We start from the raw sequence: 21,423 nt of genomic DNA, 5'->3' as shown, positions 1-21,423 counted from the left end.
TCTCGTCATAATGCCCTTCACCAAAGGCTGTGTTGTAAACGTCAAATATTTTTCATCCTTATTATCAAATTTTTTTGTCAACACCGATCAAAGATCTTGCTTACGTATTTTCACAAACTAAATGAGATTTGCGATGGCGTGTTCCATTGCAACTTTTGTTCCTCTCAATGTCTACTATCAGTCCTCTATAGTTTGTCATAGTCCTCCAACCACGAGATGAGACTTGGCTACGTCGGATGATTTAATTCAATTCTTTTAGATAAACAGATTGGGCATTGAAAATTGCTTGTCAGTGACTGAGCTTCCATGTTTGGCTTGTCTTTCTCGAAAAGAATAGAATCATCCGACGTGATGTGATGCGTCGAAGCCAGGTCTCATCTCGCAGCTGGAGAACTATAACCGACAACAGAATACCCTATATAACACAACCTGAAGACAATTTCTAACACAAATGAATATTAAGAAAAAAAATTTTAATATACAAATGTAAATCTAAAATTGTCTCAAAAATATACACTGTGAACGTGTAGGATGATGAAAGTTCTCGTTTGATGTGAAGTACGGTAATGTTCTAGTTTCTCCCGCCAGTAACCCTCGTCACTGTGGACATACCATCAACAAACTTTGTTCTGAACAACACATTGGCATTGGTAAACATACCTTCTTTCAATGACACCACGATGAACTAGAAATATTCGAAAAATATATCAAATGAAAATGTATTTTTTAATTTATCAATACAAAAACTTCCAATTAATATATTATGGAATTGCTTGAAAACTAGTTTAGGTTAAGGAGAGAGTTGGTGGAAACTTGGTTGGAATAGTCGGCATCAAACAGACATTGATGACTTGTTGCAGGTAATTAATTTGTTGAAGAACGCAATAATGAATTGACAAACAACGTTGAAATCCCTGTTCTTTCCCTAATACTCCTGTTTAGTGATCCCACACAACGTAGCTTTATCTATATACAGACGTGCCAACTTTTGGAATCCAGAAATCCGGGGATTCCCCCGAAGGCACTCATAGACTCGATCAAAAAAAATTCTCAAAAAAAAAAAAAAAATCTAAATTTTTTTTCATCAATTAAGAAAAAGTTCCATTCACCCCCCCCCCAAGGCAGGTCCTGCATTGCCCCCCTCCTGAGCAGAATATAATTTCACTTCAGTCTTTCCATGCCGAATAGAGAAATCACATCTACATTTTCTGTTCATAAAACATAAGTGTTTCCTTTCGTGGATGCTATCAGTGATTGATAATCTTGGGTATATGAACTCTTAAAAGATTTATATTTAGTTCAAAGTTTTATATTTTCTTTCTGAAGACATATTTAATCGGAGGAAACAATTAAAAAAAAACCCTTAAAATACAAAGCTGCTGACGAAGAAACTTGTGTTTACCGCACTGCTGCTAATGGAATACAATAACGATTATACAGGAATTTTGGCAACTAAGGTCATGATAAATGATTGCCGATAAACGCTACTTAAACAAAGTCACGTCTTTGCCAGTTGCTTAAATGCAGTCACCAAGACCTTTTTTTACAACTGCTCGATGGAAATGACTATGGCTGTTCTCTATGGGTGTTTTCCCTTACGACGACGGCAGTCATTGACGTCATGACAACATGAAAGCTCGCGTAAAATCTAATTTTCTGCGAAAATCCGGAGAAATTTCAACAAATCTGGAGAGAGGGAGGAAGGATGAAAAATCTGGAGTCTCCCGCCTAAATTCGGAGAGTTGGGAGGTATGTATATACACTGCTGGCCACCGTAAATGCAACACCCTGAAGGAAGCATGCAAATAATATGAAATTTACAACATGCATTAGCGGAGGTGAGATATGCAAATGATTAGAATTTCAGCGCAGACGCACATCACGCGCGCCTGTGGCGCCACTTCAAAGCGCTATTTAAGGCTTGGAGATTTCGACGATTTGAAGTACGGCAATTGTGTTTTTCTTGTGGTTTTTTCAAAAAAACGATCAATTATGCCTCGTAGAAAACAGCGATCATCTTTTGATCAAGTATCCGACTTCGACAGAGGAAGGATAGTGGCCTACCGAGATTGTGGATTATCTTTCAGGGAAATCGGTAGTCGTGTTGGACGAAACCAAACAACTGTAATGCGGATATGTGATCGTTGGATGCAGGAGGGTACGACGGACCGACGTGTTCGATCGCATCCACGTGTATATGCCTTTACATATGTCACTGTTTGTCACTTCTTTAATGCTGCCAGTACAACGTATAATAAATAGTTCATTCTTTCATAACGGCTTGCTACTTTTTCAATCCTCCCAGAAATTGAAGGAAACCCAGGCAACTCCATGTATTACAGCTTTACCATATATTTATGAGAGAGAAATGCAACAAATGGGAAGGGTTGTTAAGGAGAGACTCTCTTATAACTGTATAGTTCTAAGAGTAAGTAAGAGTTATAATATCTTATCTACTGTACAGAGTTTCCTCCCTTATATATTTTTTTCCATTCTGTCTCCTTTTTTCTACCCCCTCCCCCCACTTTTCTAACATGAGAACAAGAAAACCAGTACTTTTAGAATCATTACTGATACTGCAAATATAGATTGTCCTAATTTGTTGCCAAAAGCCTGCACGTGAAAGGAGGGTTAACGCTGTTTGTTTGGCGACTTAACACTCGTCATTTGGCAGGATAGCTCTATTGCTCGCAAAATGAAACATTTCATTGAGATTTGACCAATTGACAATTGAAACTCTGGTTGTTTCTGCTAATGTCTGTGATGAGATTTTTTTTTTTTTTTTGAAACAGTAACTGATTTCTATTTGAATCTGAAAAACATAGAAAACTAATCTTCAGCAGACCACGATCACGAGTATCTATCAGGCTTTCTCGATGATGGGCAAATGATTTTCAGTGATAAAATCTAGTACTGGGACTATACTAGCAGGGCAGGGCCAGAATGGGGGGGGCAGCACTTTTAGGTAAGAACACAGTTATAAATTACCTAATTTTAAAGTTGTGGGGGGTGGCAAAAATCCTAGGTCCGGACCTGTAGCAAGGAAAAATACATAACTGGGTTCATAAAAAGAATATAACCTTCTTTCTTATTTTGAGACTTTTTCTTGACTTTCATGATCTTTTCCTCACTTTGTAACCTTTCCCTGATGCCAGAAAACCCGGACAATAGTTTCACACATTTTTTTTTCCTCCGTAGCTCCCCTCCCACCTCAAGCTAAACCATAGGATCCTATAATAAACCAACCACTTCTGCTATTCCCTTAGACCATTCCATCTTCCTCCAGGAGGTGATTTGCCCACTTCAGGGAACACTGTCCTGGAGTATGTCTATGCTGCAGTAGCAGATAACAGTGTCACTATCGCAATATTGTTGCCCTTGCAAATCCAATTGTGTAGTGAGCTGATTTTTTAAGCAAAATTTTCATTATATTTACATATAATAGGCACACACATTACAATTTTAATGATTAAAAAAATATTACCTGAGAAGCTCTGAAATGCTTCTTCAACATTTCCCCAATGTTCTGGGTGTGTGATAAATCAAGAGCAGCATCAACCTCATCCAAGATGTAAATGGGAGCAGGTTTGAACAGCAGCAGAGAGAGAATCAACGAAAGAGCCACCAATGACCTGCAAAGTTATCACAATTTAAAATGTTGTGTCGATATCTGAGCCAGAATGATAACACCTAAACAATGAAGCTCAACAAATGCCAGGTAGCCGTGTTTTTTTTTTTCTTCAAAAAAGATCGTCTACAGTTAAAACTTAATGTGATTTGAGCTATCTACACAGAGCTTCAATATATCCATTATGCATACTTTAGGAATGACAAGATGGATGGAGAGAATTTCTAACCTTTAAACCGTCAGCTATGCTGAAATTTTCTGCCTTTAAAAGGGGGACTTCTCAAAAATTCTTCTCAATCCCTTGATTACAGTGATCATAAAAGAATTTCATCAGCAAATCACATTCCCGTAAACTCAGAGCCACACTCATTGGTGGATGAATGAGAAGGTGTGGAAATGGTTATGCATGCCAGAAAGGGTTGTGAATACAGTCAAACTCTCCTATTTAACAAATCCGATGAAACATTTTCATCCCCCAATCAAAATCAAAACATTAGAAAGAGTGGGGGGGGGGGGTATCACCCTTAGACAACATAATCATAGCATAATAAAAAAAAATATCCCTAAAAAAAATTCCCATAGCACTATTTCAGTATCCTGTAAGATTGACTCGAGCCAAATCAAAATGACTTGGTAAAAAAAACAAATTTTGGCTAAAACAGAGCATTAGCAACCACAGATAATCCCTCACAATATATATATATTACATTCTTTTTTTTAAAGTCTTCCACAATCCAGACTGTCAACTCTCTTCGACAATGCACACAGCAAATTATGAAGAGGTAAGTTTTTAAAAAATGATGCTCTTTCGAGATCAATTCCAAAAAGCACAATGCAAATTGTGTAAACTACAAGAGCCGATATAAATAAGTCAAAGTGGACCAGATGGTTTTACTGTGCTGTCCATCCCTTTTTTAAAAGGATTGGTTTAAAATTTATCGCTCAATTTCAATGTAATCATTTTTGACAAATGAAGCACTTTCATTTCTAGCTCTTTGCTGCGCATTGTAAACAATATTTACAATGCTCAGCAAAGCTGTTGGATGCCCTAAAAATACAGAAGAGAATTGAATGTTATCAGTCACAAAACCTAGAATAAGCCTATGTACCCAACTGCTTTGCTATGCAAACTGTTGTGTCACCCATACAAAAACTGCCCATGACTACAGCATATACTTCTTGTATACAAAATTTGAGATGAGAGAGTGTTTATTATCCAATACCTCTTGATATTGAGTCCAGTTGATTCGTTGACAATATGATTTTTGTGTGTGCAAAGAAAGTCTATTATAAAGAACACAGGGTTATGAGGTGAGCTATGCATTGGTTTGGTATAAGTTGGTATGTCAAAAAGAAAGTTTTAAGACAGGCCAAAGTCAATTGTGTCAGGTTGATATCAGCTTTGTGATGGGACATGTGTAGGGATCGTAGGTGAGTCAATATCTAGTTATCAAGGATGAATTTCCTTAGGACTCTTCCACATCTGCTGTTTTCTCTACTATTGAACATTTTGTTTTTGCTATTCCAATCACCTCCAATGAAGATAGGAATTGTGGTTCTAAATATGTGCTGAAGTAAGGGAATGTCAATGCTTTTATTGGGGATTTTATAAATTGCACAAAATAAAATGAGATTTCATTTTAATCATGGAGAGCAGCTCACATTCAATAGAATCTCATTCACAATCACATTCAATAGAATCTCATTCACAATCACATTCAATAGAATCTCATTTACAATAACATTCAATAGAATCTCATTCACAATCACATTCAATAGAATCTCATTCACAATCACATTCAATAGAATCTCATTCACAATCACATTAAATAGAACATGGTTTACGATACAAATATCTGATTTGATTGGCTGGAGTTCAAAATTCAAGGTTGGAGAGCAGACAGACCAATCCCGATGAAGTAGTGCAATTCGAGCAGGAGGAAGGCGTAAGTAGTAGTATTTTTCCGATTGTTATCTAAGATTTTATTTCTTGAAAATGTTTGCAAACATGTGAACAAAACATCGAAAGACTAAAACTTTACCTCATGTCGGCCAAAAACCTGATAATCTTTCATTTTAATTCTAGCAGAAGTTTGAAGCAGCTCACATTCAATAGAATCTCATTCACAATCACATTCAATAGAATCTCATTCACAATCACATTCAATAGAATCTCATTCACAATCACATTCAATAGAATCTCATTCACAATCACATTCAATAGAATCTCATTCACAATCACATTCAATAGAATCTCATTCACAATCACATTAAATAGAACATGGTTTACGATACAAATATCTGATTTGATTGGCCGGAGTTCAAAATTCAAGGTTGGAGAGCAGACAGACCAATCCCGATGAAGTAGTGCAATTCGAGCAGGAAGAAGGCGTAAGTAGTAGTATTTTTCCGATCGTTATCTAAGATTTTATTTCTTGAAAATGTTTGCAAACGTGTGAACAAAACATCGAAAGACTAAAATTTTACCTCATGTCGGCCAAAAACCTGATAATTAATTCTAGCAGAAGTTTGAAATCAACTTCTTACATTAGTTTCTTCTCTCATAAAAAAATAATAATAATCACAACGCAAAAAAATGGCATTACACTGACAATAATTTGACATAAATTTACCTCTGACCACCACTCAATTCCATCAAGCTCTCTTTCCACACGTCACCGAAACCAACCTTGAACTCAAGTCCTTCGATGGAATCTCTTTCCTCTTGAGGATTGAGCTTCGCTTTTGCACCAGGTAAGAGAGTCGAAAAAATTGAACCGAAATCCTGAGGAAGCACAAACGATATAATCCATCTGTGGATATTATATGTTCTTACCAAAAGAATTTTAAACAGAACATGATAAAAGCAACATTTTATATTCCTTACCTCATTGACCTTTTCGCAAGCAGTCCTCAGGGCGACTCTTTTTTGCTCATCCAATTCTTTGATCACATTCTGTATCTGTTCTCTGTCATTGAGAACTATATTTTTCTTGGCTATCAGATCCTTATACTATAATATGAGAAGGGAAGAATATAAAAAAACGATTAAATGACAGAACATGAACACACTGCGTGTCATGAGAGTTTATGCCCTGTACTACAAGCTGAATGAAAACATGTCTTTTCGATAGAACCAAAATCTATCCCTGAAAACATAATAAAATTCTAAATTTTAAGAAAAATACTAAAAAACTGAATATATAGGCACCAGGACCTAATGGCTCAAGCCACTTAAAATTTGTTACTCAAAGAAAATTCAATGAAAAAGATTGAAATTCTATTTTTTAAACGAAAGTTAGGAAACAAACAGCCTTACCTGCTCTTCTGCTGCAGATAACATATTCTGAGCTCGAGTATTTACAGACTTGCTAAGTCTTCCCTTGGCTTCTTGAAGCTTATTCAGTCGAGATGAGGCACCCCTTGCATCATAGTTTGTGAAATCGAATTCTGTATTTGGAACGCCAAAGTACTTTTCATCTTCTTCAATCCACGGGTAGGCATTCACAAAGTGTTCAACCTATTAGCATCATAAGAAAATATCACCAAGTTTTACTAATATCCCCATACTAAATTATGTACTAACTATTTCGCATGTATATTACCATCCCCTAAAGCAGAATATGCCCAAAACTGCAATGTACATCTCAGAAGAATCTAGTTAAGAATTCTAAGAAAAGAATTCGTCTGAGTGGAAAAGATCACACTATTGTGGGAATTTTTTGCCGCAGAACATTTTCAGTCAGCAGAGGGCTCATGACAAAACAATGCAAAGCATTCTGCTTCAGGAGATAACTAAGAGAGGCTTATTTGATCATTTTTGTCACACCACATTCGTTTTCTGCATACTAGAGCTAATTAGATGGGGAAACAAGTTTATTGCTCATTCTAAATGGCAGCGTTCATCATTCTTTTAAATGTGTCTCACCAAGAGGTAAGTGTGCTAACTGCTTCGTAGGTGGGGGCTACCTGATATATCAATGTGTTATGCAGTCGTGTTATCACTATTTATGTTGTACCTCAGCATAAAGAAAAATTTGACAAGGAATACACCAGATCTTTGCTAATGCCTGCCTAATTTTTTAAAATGAACTAAGCGGACACATTTCCAGGTCACTTAATTGGCCCACAAGACATCTACAGATCACTTAAGTGACCAGCAGCACAGTTCCACAGCACTTAAACAGTGTGCGATACATTTATACATCACTTAAGTGACCTATAACATATTCCCAGATCACTTAAGTGACCTATAACATATTCCCAGATCACTTAAGTGGCCTGCAACACATTTTCAAATCAATGAAGTGGTCTGCACAGTTTCCGAAACTTTTAATTCCATTATCCCCTTCTTCAGAATTTTTTTCTCTCAACCCCCCCCTCTCTCCAGCAAGCCCATAGGATCCTGTGTTATACCCATAGCTTCAATTGCCCCCTAGGAGCGACACTTTTTTTTTTTTCAAACCGAGCACAACTCAGGTCTATCGCCATAGGCAATTTACTACCTAGTGAGTTGTGCTGGAAGTGTAGGTGTACCTAACAGTCTGAGTGCGTATCTAGTGTTGTGTATGATTTTTCAGTGCTGCCATCTATATCTCAGAAGTGAGTGATGTGTAGTGACTGAATATTTGTACTGTTTGTAGGACTGTTGCTCTCTGTGGCGAGACTTTTTAATGGGGAGATTGGCTCGCATTTGCGCCTCGAAGTTGGGAACCACAGAAAAAACCAACTTCAGCCGACCACCACTGTGGCGACGGTGGGGCTCGAACCCGGATCCTCGCGATGCGAGTCCGTCACTATGACCACTCGACCACCACAGCGGCTAGGAGCGACACTGCCCACTTTGGGAAACACTGATTTACATAGATGAAGCCTGCATGGCCACTTGATTACCTAGATGAACCTATGCTTTCATACTTGGCTTCTCACTACTGATGCAGATTGCAAAGCTTCCAGCACTCTGTGTCTTGAGCCTCACTCTTCCAGGTCCTCTCCATCACCCTGACAATTGGATCATCCAATCTTGTTGGAGGTCTACCTTGTTTTTGTTGACCATATCTAGGATACCAGCTGGTGACTGGATGTCCATCTGTTGTCTTTGAATCTTGCTATGTGGTCTGCCCATCTCCTCTTGATTACATGTATTACCATTACAACATCATTCACGTATCTGTATTTCTAATGAGATCAAGTTCGGTGACATTGCACATTCGGTGCTCTATAGCGTGTTGAGTTAACTTCAGGTTTTCTTCTTCCTTTTTCGTTGGATTTCATGTTTCAGCTCCATAAATCACATTGAAGGGAGAATATAACAATTTAAAAGACTTGATCTTTTCTTCATTTCAATTTTTGAATCAATCAGAGTGCATGGCCCCAAAGCTATCTGCAATATTTAACATTGTAGGGTGAAATCCAGATTCACAAGTAATACAAGAGACTTGACAGACTCCAGGTTTCAGTGGAAATTTTAATGTGGCCTGCAATGTCTGAGAGGCTGAACTTCTCTGGTTTAGATCATCTTATACTTACATGTAGTGTGATGTTGGTAGAAACCTACAAAAAAAATTTCAGAGAAGCCATAGGGTAATACTGCTTACAAAACACCTTTGCAAAACACAATATATATATATATATATATATATATATATATATATTGTGAGATTAGTGATGGGAGAAAAATTATATATTATATAATTTAAAAGACAAAAAATTAATATCATATTATAAAATTAATATTATAAATTAATATTATATTAATATTATAAAAAATTATATATTATATAATTTTTCTCCCATCAATAATCTCTCTGCAAACAAATGTCAAACAATCGTTCTGGCATTGTATACAGTAAAGATTCGTTAATGCCAGAGAACTTCCTCATTTGTGGTGGTCAAAAAAAGTGAACAGAAAGCTCGGTTTCATTTTCAAAAAGGTCTATTCGTGTTCTGCTTACGTCATTCTTCTGCTTTTCCGAGGCTTAGTTCGTCCTGGACTGGAATATGCTGTAAAGTTTTGGAGACCATACCTACAGAGGGACACATAGACTTGGTTGAAGGGGTGCAGAGAAGAGCTATGTATGTCCTTATTGGCACACAGGGCTTGAGTTATGAAAAGAGACTTCATTTTTTGAATATGTTTACATTGGATGAACGCAGGTGTCGAGGAGATATGATCGAAGTGTTCAAAATTTTCAACGGGATGGATAGGATGGACCATGAATTATTAGTACACCATCAATTGACTGCTTTGACAAGGGGACACCAGTATCGATTGGTAAGGGACAATGGGAGGTTATAGTGTCGCAGGGAATTTTTCTCTAATAGGGTTGTTAATAAGTGGAATAGCTTACCCCCGGAGGTAGTAAATTCTAACACAATTGACATGTTTAAAAAGAAATGATAAACATTATGGGGTAAATCGAGAAGTTATCCATACTTGCAATTAGACAACCATAAGTATTCTTTATGGGCATTGTATAGTATTTCATCATGTATATACATTGTTTGTAATTGTATTTTTAATTGGGTTGCTCGTAATTTTGAAGTATATGACATCCATATTTGTTATGGGCATCTTTTTATCAGCCACCTCATTGGGCATTTTGCCTGTTGTGGCATTGTATTTGTACTACTGCTCTGCCACAAGCTAAAACACACACAAAATTTTATCTAAACTAGCCATGTTAGTGAACAGAGTGAATTGCCAGCATTCTATTAAGTTTCTTAAAAACATTAACAAAAACAAATTTTTTTAGTCATTTTTTCCCAGGAAAAAAAATTGGCCATCTCAAATATAGTTAACACTATTACTTTATAGCTACCTCTAGCAGTTACGATTTGTGACGTCTCACTTTGCTGACTGATTTTCTAGCATTTTTACTTTCATATTTTTTAGGGCTGGGAATCAATTAAAATGGTCAACTGATTAATCAAAAAATTTTGATAGATTAATCAACTGATTAATCAAATTTTAATCTAATATTTTCAAATACTATTCATTCATAGCAAATGTAGTGTTTGTAACTATATAATATAAATTGATGCTATAAAAATATATTCTGTTCATTTCAAGCTTCTATCCACTGAATGGATGTAAACAAATACAGAAATAGATTAAGAAATAAAGGTCGTTTGCTTGAAGCTATTTTAATATCATCCCTTTTTACCAGAAACATGAATGTGAAAATTTCTAGAACTTGGAAAACGACTTTTGAATGTTTACTCTACCCATGTACTCTACCTACCCCCCTGTTTACTCTACCCCTATGGAATTTTTTCTAAAATGTTTTGTAAAATGTGTTTCAATAGGGGGATATACATTCCCATTTCTGGAAAAACATAGATAGCAAAATAAGTGATCCAACCAGCTGATAAACCCAAAAATGAAAATTAGCACACATTCATGTCTCTGGTATAAGGGTAACGATATGCTGAACATACTTGTTATATCTTGGAATTTCTTAACTTTGATCTTGTCATTTTTTAAATCAATAATTTTAGAAATCATCATTAGTTTTCGTTGAACCGACTTGTGTTCACTCATGTAAAAACATTTGATCAAAATATTGATTCAAATATTTTTAAATATGATCACTTATCCGAAATGTTATGTATAGGAACACAATTTAAGACATTTGATCAGTTTAGTCAAATAAATCAAGTAAAATTATAAACTGTTAATAAATAGTTGAATTGAATTTGATCGGATTGATCAAGTTGACCCAACTAAAATTTTTAACTGTGATTAACAATTGATTGATTAATCAGACCAGCCTTAATATTTTGGCAACCTGCAATCAACAGAGAATCAGAAGTTATGTTTTAACTTGTTTCAGAAATGATGCATACATGATATGTATATTCTACTTGTGCCGGGGTCGTAAATAAAATATGTTTTGTAACTCTTATAAACCACCCATAACCTGATCGCCTTCACCTGCACACCACTACATAATGATGCATAGTACAAGAAAACACAAAAAATAGATAAAAAATAAAAACTTTTCTTAAATCCCTATTTAATCGGATCACCACATAGATTAATAATTTCATACTCACACTTTTTTGAGCATTTCTAGCATCCTCTTTGCATTTTGCAACATCATGCTCTAATTGTTGTACACTCAGCTGTGCATTGCCAATATCTCTCGTCAACCCCTCTTTAGTTTTCTGCATCTTGTTGATTTCAGCAGAATGACTTTTTAATAAAGCTTTTTGCGCTTTCACTTCTTCTGCAGCAGCTGCAACAACTTCCTAATAGAGGAAAAACAAATTTGAGGACAAAAATTGATTTTGTATTAAGAGATGGTATTTTTTCGGCCCGAAATATACTGAGAAATTGAATTTTCTGGATGTTATGCAACTAATGTCTGGAAAGAAAAGTGATATGCCTCCTCCCGGAAATTGGTTTTGTTTTTCAAATTTAGAATTTTAATTACTTCAGAGTGTCGAACAGAAACATGCATGATATAAACGCCTCACAAAAAAATACCAACTCTACAGCAATTTGAAAATTAGCAACTGCTGGGATTCACAAGTAATATTATCATATTGGCACACATTTGCCACATAAGAGTAAGCCCTGCAATCTAAAAACCACCAGCAAAAAAATGTTTATTCACTGCAGGAGTCACATGGGTATTAATGGCTGCATCTTTCAAAGGAAAAAAAAAAAAATCACACCTTCATGTAATTACTATTTTTCTGTATATTTCCCCAAACAGATAATTGTGAAAAAATGGTTGAGCACTCTGAACTGTTTTTAAATGGCTGAAATGCAATTTAATTAGCTATTATACAACAATGTTCAGCCAGTATCTTGAAAATTATATTTTTTGAAACAATACTGAAGAGGGTGTCACATCCGAGTAAGTGTTGCAAGCCTCTACAATTGTGTTTTCGAAAATGTAAGCACCACAACAAATAGGCCAAGAAATTCACCATTTTATTTTCAGCCACAAACCAATTTCTAAAGCATACTATGAAATATGAAGCCAGCAAAAATCACACTACATCAATCAAATGTTTCATATAGAAACAAGTTAATTATGTTAAACAAAATTATTGGTTTATAACTTTCCAACCAGAGTGTTGAAGCAATTAAGGACGCCTGTTGAAGTGCTTCCAGATCAGACAGGGATGCCCCAAGATATTTGAAATTTCAGAGTGCTACAAGTTTAAAAAGTTAAGGAATCCCTGTCCGATTCCATGCAAATATTAAGACCATAAATCTTGCTTATGCCTGCAATCAAAACACTTTATTTGTAAAGGTAACAGTCTAAAACAGTAGTTAAGTTACGACACAGAAAATAGATGTAGACCATCGTAAGCAAATAAATATCTGAAGATAACCATGACTTTATGGCAGACCATGTTAATCAACTGAAAGCAAAAACAGAAAATTAAGTAGGAAAGGCTAAAATGGGCGATAGTAAGTCATACCAACAGTTATGATAAAATTAAATTTCCTTTCTAAGGAGCTTGGAATATCATTTTAACTTTTGTGACAACGTGCTTGATACAGTGGAACCTTCTCAAGATAGGCACTGATTGGCATGAGACAGAAACCTATCTTGAACAGAATCAAAAGATAGCTAGATGATTAGAGTGTGCTTACATTCGCACCTTTTATAAAACCAAAATCTGTATAAAAGAAAATACTGCTTCCATCTCTTGACATTCCATTTTGTACAGGTTTCACTGTATTTTGATCATGGGTAAAACTTGTGTATCTTTGATTCAAATATAAATCAAATAAAATATTTCAAAATTTAAACTGATGGGAGGAACTTTGTTTTGAATGTTTAACGTGATGAGCAAACACTTTTTTAGACTGCTCTTAATGAATATCTCAGACAGGCTGTAGAATACCTTCCACTGTGTTAATTCTTCTTCAGCTTCAGCAATTTTTTTTTCCTGATCTAGTGTGTTGTTTGCTAAATCTCCAAGCTGCTCCTCATAGCTGAGCAAATTACTCTTCAAATCTTCACCTTCTAGTTTGAATTGCTCTAGTTCCTGGATGGGAAAACAGGAGTATTGTGTATAAATATATGTCACTACTTGCAGATTGATTAATTCAACACACAATGACTTTTTTAAAATCTAAAGGTTAGTCAAAATAACCAAATCATAAATTCCACAGATTAGAAAAAGTGATTAAAATTTAATTTTCCGATCAATAGACCCAACTAAAGAAATGTTAATGGGTCCACACATAATTATTACAGACGTGCCAACTTTTGAAATCCAGAAATCCGGAGATTCTCTCGAGGGGTTCCCCCCCCCCCCCCATCACTCATAGACTCGATCAAAAAAAAAGTTCATAAAAAAAAAATTCGGAATTCTTTTTTAATAAATTACGAAAAAGTTACATTCTTCCCCCCCCCCCCCACAAGGCAGGTTCTGCATTGCCCCTGAGCAGAATATAATTCCATGTCAGTCTTTCCATGCGGAATAGAGAAATCACATCTACATACTGTTCATAAATTATAAGTGTCTCCTTTCGTGGATGCTATCAGTGATTGATAATCTTGGGCATATGAATTCTTAAAAGCTTTATATTTAGCTGTATATAGCTTAAAGTTTTATATTTTCTTTCTCAAGATGTTTAATCGGAAGAAACGATTTAAAAAATTCAAATTACAAAGCTGCGGACGAAAAAACGTGTTTACCGCACGGCTGTTAATGGAATACAATAACGATTATACAGGAATTTCGGCAACCAAGGTCATGCCCCTGATAAATGATTGCCGATAAACGCTACGAAAACTAAGTCTTTGCCAGTTGCTTAAATGCGGTCACAGAGACTTTTTTTACGGCTGCTCGATGGAAATGATTATGGCTGTCCTCTATGGGTGTTTTCCTTAACGACAACGTGAAAGCTCGCGTAAAATCTAATTTTCCGCCAAAATCCGAAGAGCGGGAAGAAGGATGAAAAATCCGGAGTCTCCCGCCTAAATCAGGAGAGTTGGCAGGTCTGTTATTATATAAACTTTCACTAAATCATGCTAGAATTTCATGGAAAAAGACTTACCTGTTCCCCATCTTTGAAACACTTTTCTGACTCTGCTGCCTTCTTTTGTGCAGTTGTGAGAGCCTTCTCAGCATTCTTAAGTTCTTGTTCTCTAGCTGATTTAGTATCAGTACGTTTCAACTCTTTGTAACGTTCCTCTGCTTTCTTTTTCAGTTGCTTGCACTGTACAATGATATTTTGCTTTTCCTCTGAAACACAATTTCCATTGCTCATAATCACCAAAAATAACAGAAATAAAAAAATTCCATTTCCAACACATTCAACTAGTTGCTTAAAATTTTGTTTGAAAGGATTATTAATCTTTTCAATGAAAATAATTAAGCATGTTGACCCATCTGAGGCAATATAATGCAGAAGGATAGAGATCTGGTGGGTCTATCTGCAGGTGCACAGGACTCGAGCCACTGAGAGAGAAAAAGATTCTTCGACTTTTTCAAACAGAAGATCACAGGTGCGCGGAGTGTATGACTGATACTATGATTTTCAAAGGAATTGATAAGATGAATCATGAGATTCTCTTTTTCTGTCGATCTAGTGCTTCAATAAGACATCTATTCCAGTTAGTAGGAGACAATTCTAGGTTATGGCGTTACAAGGACTCACAACTTTGTTGGTAAAGAATTGCAAACAGAGCTGTGAAACATGATTACTTTTAGCAGTAAATTTTACCTTAATAGAGAAACAATACAAAAACATGCTTTATGATTTAGCTGATATTACTTGGTTAGATCATGCCTTTCATATTAAATCCATCATCACGAATGCATTTGGAAAATAATTATAATTCCAAACAAAAGGGACTTGAGAAGAATAAGGGGGAGAAGAAAGGGACTAGAATAAGAATAAACTAAAATCCAAATTTATGGTTCACCAGAGTGTGTGAAATAAGTCGAGAGAGAACTGAACCTCTTCCAAACAAAGGAGAGGAGAGGGAATGAGTAGAGAGAAAACACCTTTCCTCGGTAATTTTCATTCTATTGTATTTTGCATGGATTGGACTTGTGTACAAGTATACTAAGGAAAATATCCTATGGTTGTTATAAAATATGTTCTAAAAACATTTTGTCAATTAAACTATGAGCAAAATCATATGCATAAAAATTTCTAATCATCAGTAGTGATGTATTTCTCTTAATTCCTTTTTAATCTATTTTTTTAAGATGGCAGAAATCAATAAGTTAAGGGGTGACACATCAGAAATATATATTATACAGGTCAAAGATATTCTTACGTATAGATTCCTTGAGGTTTTCAATTTCTTGCTGTTGTTGATGGTAGTTGCTCTGCTCGATTCTCAACTTTATTGTCTCCAACTCACTGACTTTAACTTCATAAGATGACTGTAAAGACTCATACCTATATACAAGCATCCAAATATTTGTGATTCAAATCATTTGATTAAAAAAATTCATTTGACTTATTAAAGCTTGTGTTTGAAATAAATTTGTTTTTAGGAAAAAAATATATCCCAGGAATAATCAAAACCAGCCTTCTATGTTAAAGCTTTTTCTGAGAACCAATAACCTTTCAAGACAATCTGGAATTTTTAAATCTGAAACACATTACACATTAAGCCAATTCTTTAACATAACTTTTATGATCTGATCAGAGCTTCTGAATTTCCTAAAGAATTCAATCTAGCCCACAACTAAGATGTGCTTCTATATAGTGTGTTTTAAGGTTGTTTTCTTTGGCACTAATAACTTACAACACAAGAAAATATTTAAAAAAAATTTAGACTTGCTAGCAATATCTCACAATACAAGTAATATATATGTACTAAAGCCTCTCCCCTAGAGTTCAGGGGCTGAGCCCAAGCATTTTTCTGAGCTCCTCTGAATGGTATTTATAGCACATACTCATAACTGTCTCACCCTCTTGTCTTGCCTGCAACAGGGCTTTCAAAATGAAGACCCCCCGCCCCTTTTGTGTCATTCGGAAAATAATTGAACCTTTAACATGGAATATGAAGTAAAAATAAAACTAAATAATATAGAGAAAATCAACAAATGCACTTTATTTTTGAAAACAATCATGGTTGGCGTAAGAGAGACAGTTGTGGAACAAATCATTTGAGTTTCCTTTTTTTTTTTATGGGGAAGTTATCCTCTGGCCATATCGCTATATTTCAATTTACTGCCATTAATGAGTTGGGCTGGAAATGAAGGTGCCATCTATTAGTGGTCGCTTCAAGCTCATTAGGGAAAATAACTTCTCTATATTCTCCTCCGGGTTTGAACCTGGGACTGTGATGACAACCATCACAGTAGTAAACAAACATCTTACCACCACGCTATTCTGGTGCCCTCACTATACAGGTGTTTTGGATTATGAGTATGTTTACAAAAAAAATTATATTTGTGAACTGAAGTACAGTCATCCCTCGGTATTCACAGGAGTTATGTTCCAAGGGTCACTAAATAACACAAATCATAAAGTTTCGTATTTTAGGCATCTTGTTTATATCTGCTTTGAACGACAGAAGAAGGGGACATCCAGTGATTCTCAGCAATATTTCCTGAAAGAATATTATAAGTTAGCCGCTTTTTTTTGTTAGCAGTTTATTCTTCATTTCAGTTAATCTGTTGGCGTATGGTGACAAGGCATCCTCTACCAATTTTTCTACATGTGAAAAATGTACCATAGATGGGTCTATGTTACGGAAACACTCTGTTGCTGATTTAACCCTTTAAGTGGTTTTTAAAATTTTTCTGATCCGCATTTTATAATTGTCATGTTGGAAATAAAATCATGTTAAGAACCCGAGATATTTTTGGGCGGCCGAAATAAAGTTTGACGAGATATATCGGGATTGCTGTTATAAGGGTTAAACTAACGAAGCCTTTGCACTATGTTGCTCGAAATTAGCTTGTCTTCCACTTTTTAATCGTGATCATTTTCATGGAGGATCTTTCTTCGGTTTCAGAAGCAGTCGGCTTATTCCATTTCCGAATTTTTCTTTCAAATTTTCACATTCAGGAGCATTTAAACAAGAGTCTTTCAGAAATATTTCCAGAAGCACTAGAAAACCTTTAGGGAGGGATCCTTTTAAAGAGTTTATTTAGCACATGTACAATTTATATTTTATTCTAGTACGAGGGGGGGGGGATAAGCACTGCAATAGTTTTTTCCGTAAAACTGGAAAAGAGACTGTAAGTAATATTAAAAAACCGTGAAGATGAAAACCGTTGATGAAGAAGCAATCTCCACGAACACTGACAGTTTAGAGGGCGAATGGGTGGTCGTGGATGAGGTAGAGGGGGATAGTGATAGGGGTTTAATCATTAGCGATTCTATTGTTAGGGAACTTGGGAACAGAGTGTGTAGGGATTTTTGGAGTTTCGAGCGCTGTTGTCTTACTGGGGGGAAGATTGGCAACGTTTGAGACGTTTTTCATCGCCGAAAGTTGCCCTTGCGGCTGATTCTGTATGTGGGAACGAATCAGGTAGGAGCGAATATTAGTGTGTCTCTGACAGAGTACCGGGATTTACTATTATCCACTAGGGAGGGGGGGTTCAGAAGTGGCAGTGATTCCAGTGCTGCCAAGGGGTAGTAGGGGTATAGGAATAGGATCCACCAATTCAATATAGGCCTGAAGGACATTTGCTCCTCACTTGGGGTCACGTTCTTGGAGCTTCCCGCATTTACCGATAGGTGGCTTCGTTCGGATAGTCTAAATAAGAGGGGGGGGGGGTCTGGGAGGTTTACGATAGTCTTAGGTCAGGTTTTTTACTCCCAGACCATGTAGTCGGGAATGCGGGTTAGTTAATGATAATCACAACAGTACTGACGGGGAATTACCCACCTCTGACTTGGATGGCTTCTTGATTGACACTATATCACCGGGCAAATTAAAATGTGTGTTAATAAATGCCAGGAGCTTGGGTAATAAGAAAGGTTTTTTAGAAACTATGATAGTTGTGGAGGGCTTGGATCTTATAGCCATTACAGAATCTTGGGCAAACGATGGGGATGAATCTTTCTTACACATCTCAGAAATACGATACTTTTTTGAGAAATAGATCTGATAGGAAAGGGGGTGGAGTGTTGATATACGTAAAATCCTGTTTGAAGGCTAGAGAGTGTAACAGGCAGAGAAGTGATATTGAAACCATATGGGTTGAACTTGAGAACAAAAGACGTCATAAACGTATTGTTGGGGTTTGTTACAATTCACCGAATAGGGATCAAAACAACATCGCCAAATTGCATGATGAAATTTCCTACATGTGTAAGCGAAAGAGGGTTCTCATACTAGGGGATTTCAATTACCCAGGTATTGATTGGGAGAACCTTTCATCTAGAGATCAGTATGAAAGAGACTTTCTTAAGTTGGTGCTCGAAAATTTTTTGTATCAGCATGTATCAGAAGCCACTAGGGGTACTGCTATTTTGGATTTAGTCCTTACTAGTTCCGAGGATCTAGTTGAGCATGTTTTGGTGGGGGAAGAGTTTTCTTCCAGTGATCATCGTATCGTCAGATTTCACTGTAACCTTTCCTCGGGTAAGGTTGATAACAAAAGACTGGTTCCTTGTTTTTGGAGAACTAACTTTGATGTTTTGAGAAGAAGGTTAGCAGAAGTTTTCTAAGACCGGTTGGAATAAGTAGGGATAGAAGTCAATGGGCAGAATTTAGTACGAAGGGTATGCTCGACGTCATACCCTTTGTTTGAAAAAAGCGTGTTTGTACATCGCACCCTCTATGGTTCACGGATAGAGTGTGGAACCTTTATCTTGAAAAGAAAAGAGCATTCAGAGAGTATAAAAGTGGATGAGGTGACCTATCATTGTTTACTGATAAAAGAAGACTGTTGAAGAAAGCGATGAGGGATAGTAAAAAGGAAGTTGAATCTAGGTTGACAGATAACATTGGCTCTGACCCAAAATAATTTTTTCGATACGTCAATAATGGATGTAAGGGGACAGTTGGCCCCTTCTTGATAGGAGGCTCTAGGGTAGAGAGCAATGTAGGCTTGTATAAGTGCTTTCAATGACTTTTTCGCGTCGGTTTTTAATGGAGATAATGATATTCTATATATGGGTGTTGCATGGGGTAATAAAACCCTCAACAATATTCAAGTAGAAGACGTGGAGGTCCTAAATCATCTAAGAAATGTATGTTCAAGCAAAGCACCAGGACCAGATGATATCCATCCCAGGGTCCTCAGGGAATGTGCTAATGAATTGTTGGGGCCAGTCGCACAGATATACAGGAGTAGTGTTGCTGAGGGTATCGTCCCAAGAGATTGGAAACTTGCTTACGTTGTTCCGATATTTAAGAAGGGTAGTAGAGAAGCGGTGTCAATCTGTCCAGTGAGTTTGACGAGCTCCCTCTCAGAAATTTTGGAAATTATCATCAAAATGCAGTTTGTGAAGTGGATAGACGAGAATAATGTATTGTCGGATAATCAGCATGGGTTCAGGAAGGGGAAGTCATGTGTAACCAACCTCCTTTGCTTCTATGATTACGTGACTAAGGCTTTGGGTAAGAGCAAAAATGTCAACGTTGTTTACCTTGATTTCCAGAAGGCATTCGATCGGGTCCAACATGGCAAACTCTTGAAGCATTTACATGAGATTGGAATTGGGGGCAACTTGCTGAATTGGATAGAATCGTGGTTAAGAGATAGGTTGCAACGGGTCATGGTGAACAGGGAATTCTCTGGTTGGACAGACGTCACAAGTGGAGTTCCTCAGGGAAGTGTCCTTGGCCCCATACTTTTTTCACTTTTTATCGATAAACTCAAACAGGGTATCGATGGGATTACTAGCAAATTCGCAGATGATGTGAAGCTAATGGGTAATTGGGAATGAAAGCGATAGGGAGTTGCTCCAGACCAACTTAAACAGGATTGCAGCATGGGCAAATGAATGGAGCATGACGTTTAGCGTTGATAAGTGCATGGCCGCTCATTTTGGTTCGAACAAACCACGGTTGTCTTACGAGTTGAATGGTGTCACTATCTTGGATGCAACTAGGGTCACCGATTTGGGAATTCTCATTGACGAGCGACTTAGGTTTTCTGAACATTGTTCAGCAGTGGTCAAAAAATCGAATAGAATGCTTGGTCTCATTTTCAAAAAGGTCTCTTCGCGTTCTCCTAAAGTCATTCCTCCGCTTTTTCGAGGCTTAGTTCGTCCTGGACTGGAGTATGCTATAAGGTTTTGGAGACCATACCTACAGAGACACATAGATTTGGTTGAAGGGGTGCAGAGAAGAGCTACGCGCGTCCTTATTGGCACACAGGGCTTGAGTTATGAAGAGAGACTTGATTTTTTGAATATGTTTACATTGAATGAACGCAGGTTTCGAGGAGATATGATCGAAGTGGTCAAAACTTTCAATGGGATGAATAGGATGGACCATGAACTTTTAGTACACCGCCAATCGACTACTTTTACAAGGGGACACCAGTATCGATTGGTGAGGGACAATGCAAGGTTATGGTGTTGCAGGGAATTTTTTTTTAATGGGGTTGTCAATAAATGGAATAGCTTACCCCCGGAGGTAGTAAATTGTAACACAATTGACACGTTTAAAAAGAAATACGATAAACATGTTGGGGTAAATCGAGAAGCTATCCATTCTTAGAATAAGACAACCATAAGTATTCTTTATGGGCATTGTATAATATTTTATCATGTGTATATACTGTTTATAATTTGTGTTAATTGCATTTTTAATTGGGTTGCTGTATTTTTGAAATATATGACATCCATATTTTTATGGACATCTTTTTATCAGCCACCTCGTTGGGCATTT

At 36.6% G+C, this 21,423-nt stretch overlaps 1 protein-coding gene across 1 annotated transcript in view; it reads right to left on the bottom strand.

Annotated features, from left to right (window-relative positions):
* Nucleotides 1–456: 456 nt before the first annotated feature.
* The window catches only part of SMC2 (structural maintenance of chromosomes 2), a 64,005-nt gene continuing 43,038 nt past the window's right edge, over nucleotides 457–21,423 (bottom strand). Inside the window, exons 15-23 of the mRNA XM_089255611.1 lie at nucleotides 15,892–16,016; nucleotides 14,661–14,848; nucleotides 13,499–13,642; nucleotides 11,687–11,881; nucleotides 6,948–7,148; nucleotides 6,516–6,641; nucleotides 6,262–6,413; nucleotides 3,485–3,632; nucleotides 457–685 (exon numbers count right to left, since the gene is read on the bottom strand). Coding sequence (XP_089111737.1) covers nucleotides 572–685; nucleotides 3,485–3,632; nucleotides 6,262–6,413; nucleotides 6,516–6,641; nucleotides 6,948–7,148; nucleotides 11,687–11,881; nucleotides 13,499–13,642; nucleotides 14,661–14,848; nucleotides 15,892–16,016 — 1,393 coding nt within the window. The 3' untranslated portion in view covers nucleotides 457–571. The remainder of the gene's footprint in view (nucleotides 686–3,484; nucleotides 3,633–6,261; nucleotides 6,414–6,515; nucleotides 6,642–6,947; nucleotides 7,149–11,686; nucleotides 11,882–13,498; nucleotides 13,643–14,660; nucleotides 14,849–15,891; nucleotides 16,017–21,423) is intronic.

The sequence above is a fragment of the Pholcus phalangioides genome, unplaced genomic scaffold (assembly GCF_987345545.1).
Source record: "Pholcus phalangioides strain wild (caught in Gottingen) unplaced genomic scaffold, Ppha-v1.0 ptg000043l_1, whole genome shotgun sequence".
In the NCBI taxonomy this organism is placed as follows: Eukaryota; Metazoa; Arthropoda; class Arachnida; order Araneae; family Pholcidae; genus Pholcus; species Pholcus phalangioides.
Note: the sequence above shows the minus strand (reverse complement) of the source record. Positions and strands in the feature narration are given on the sequence as shown.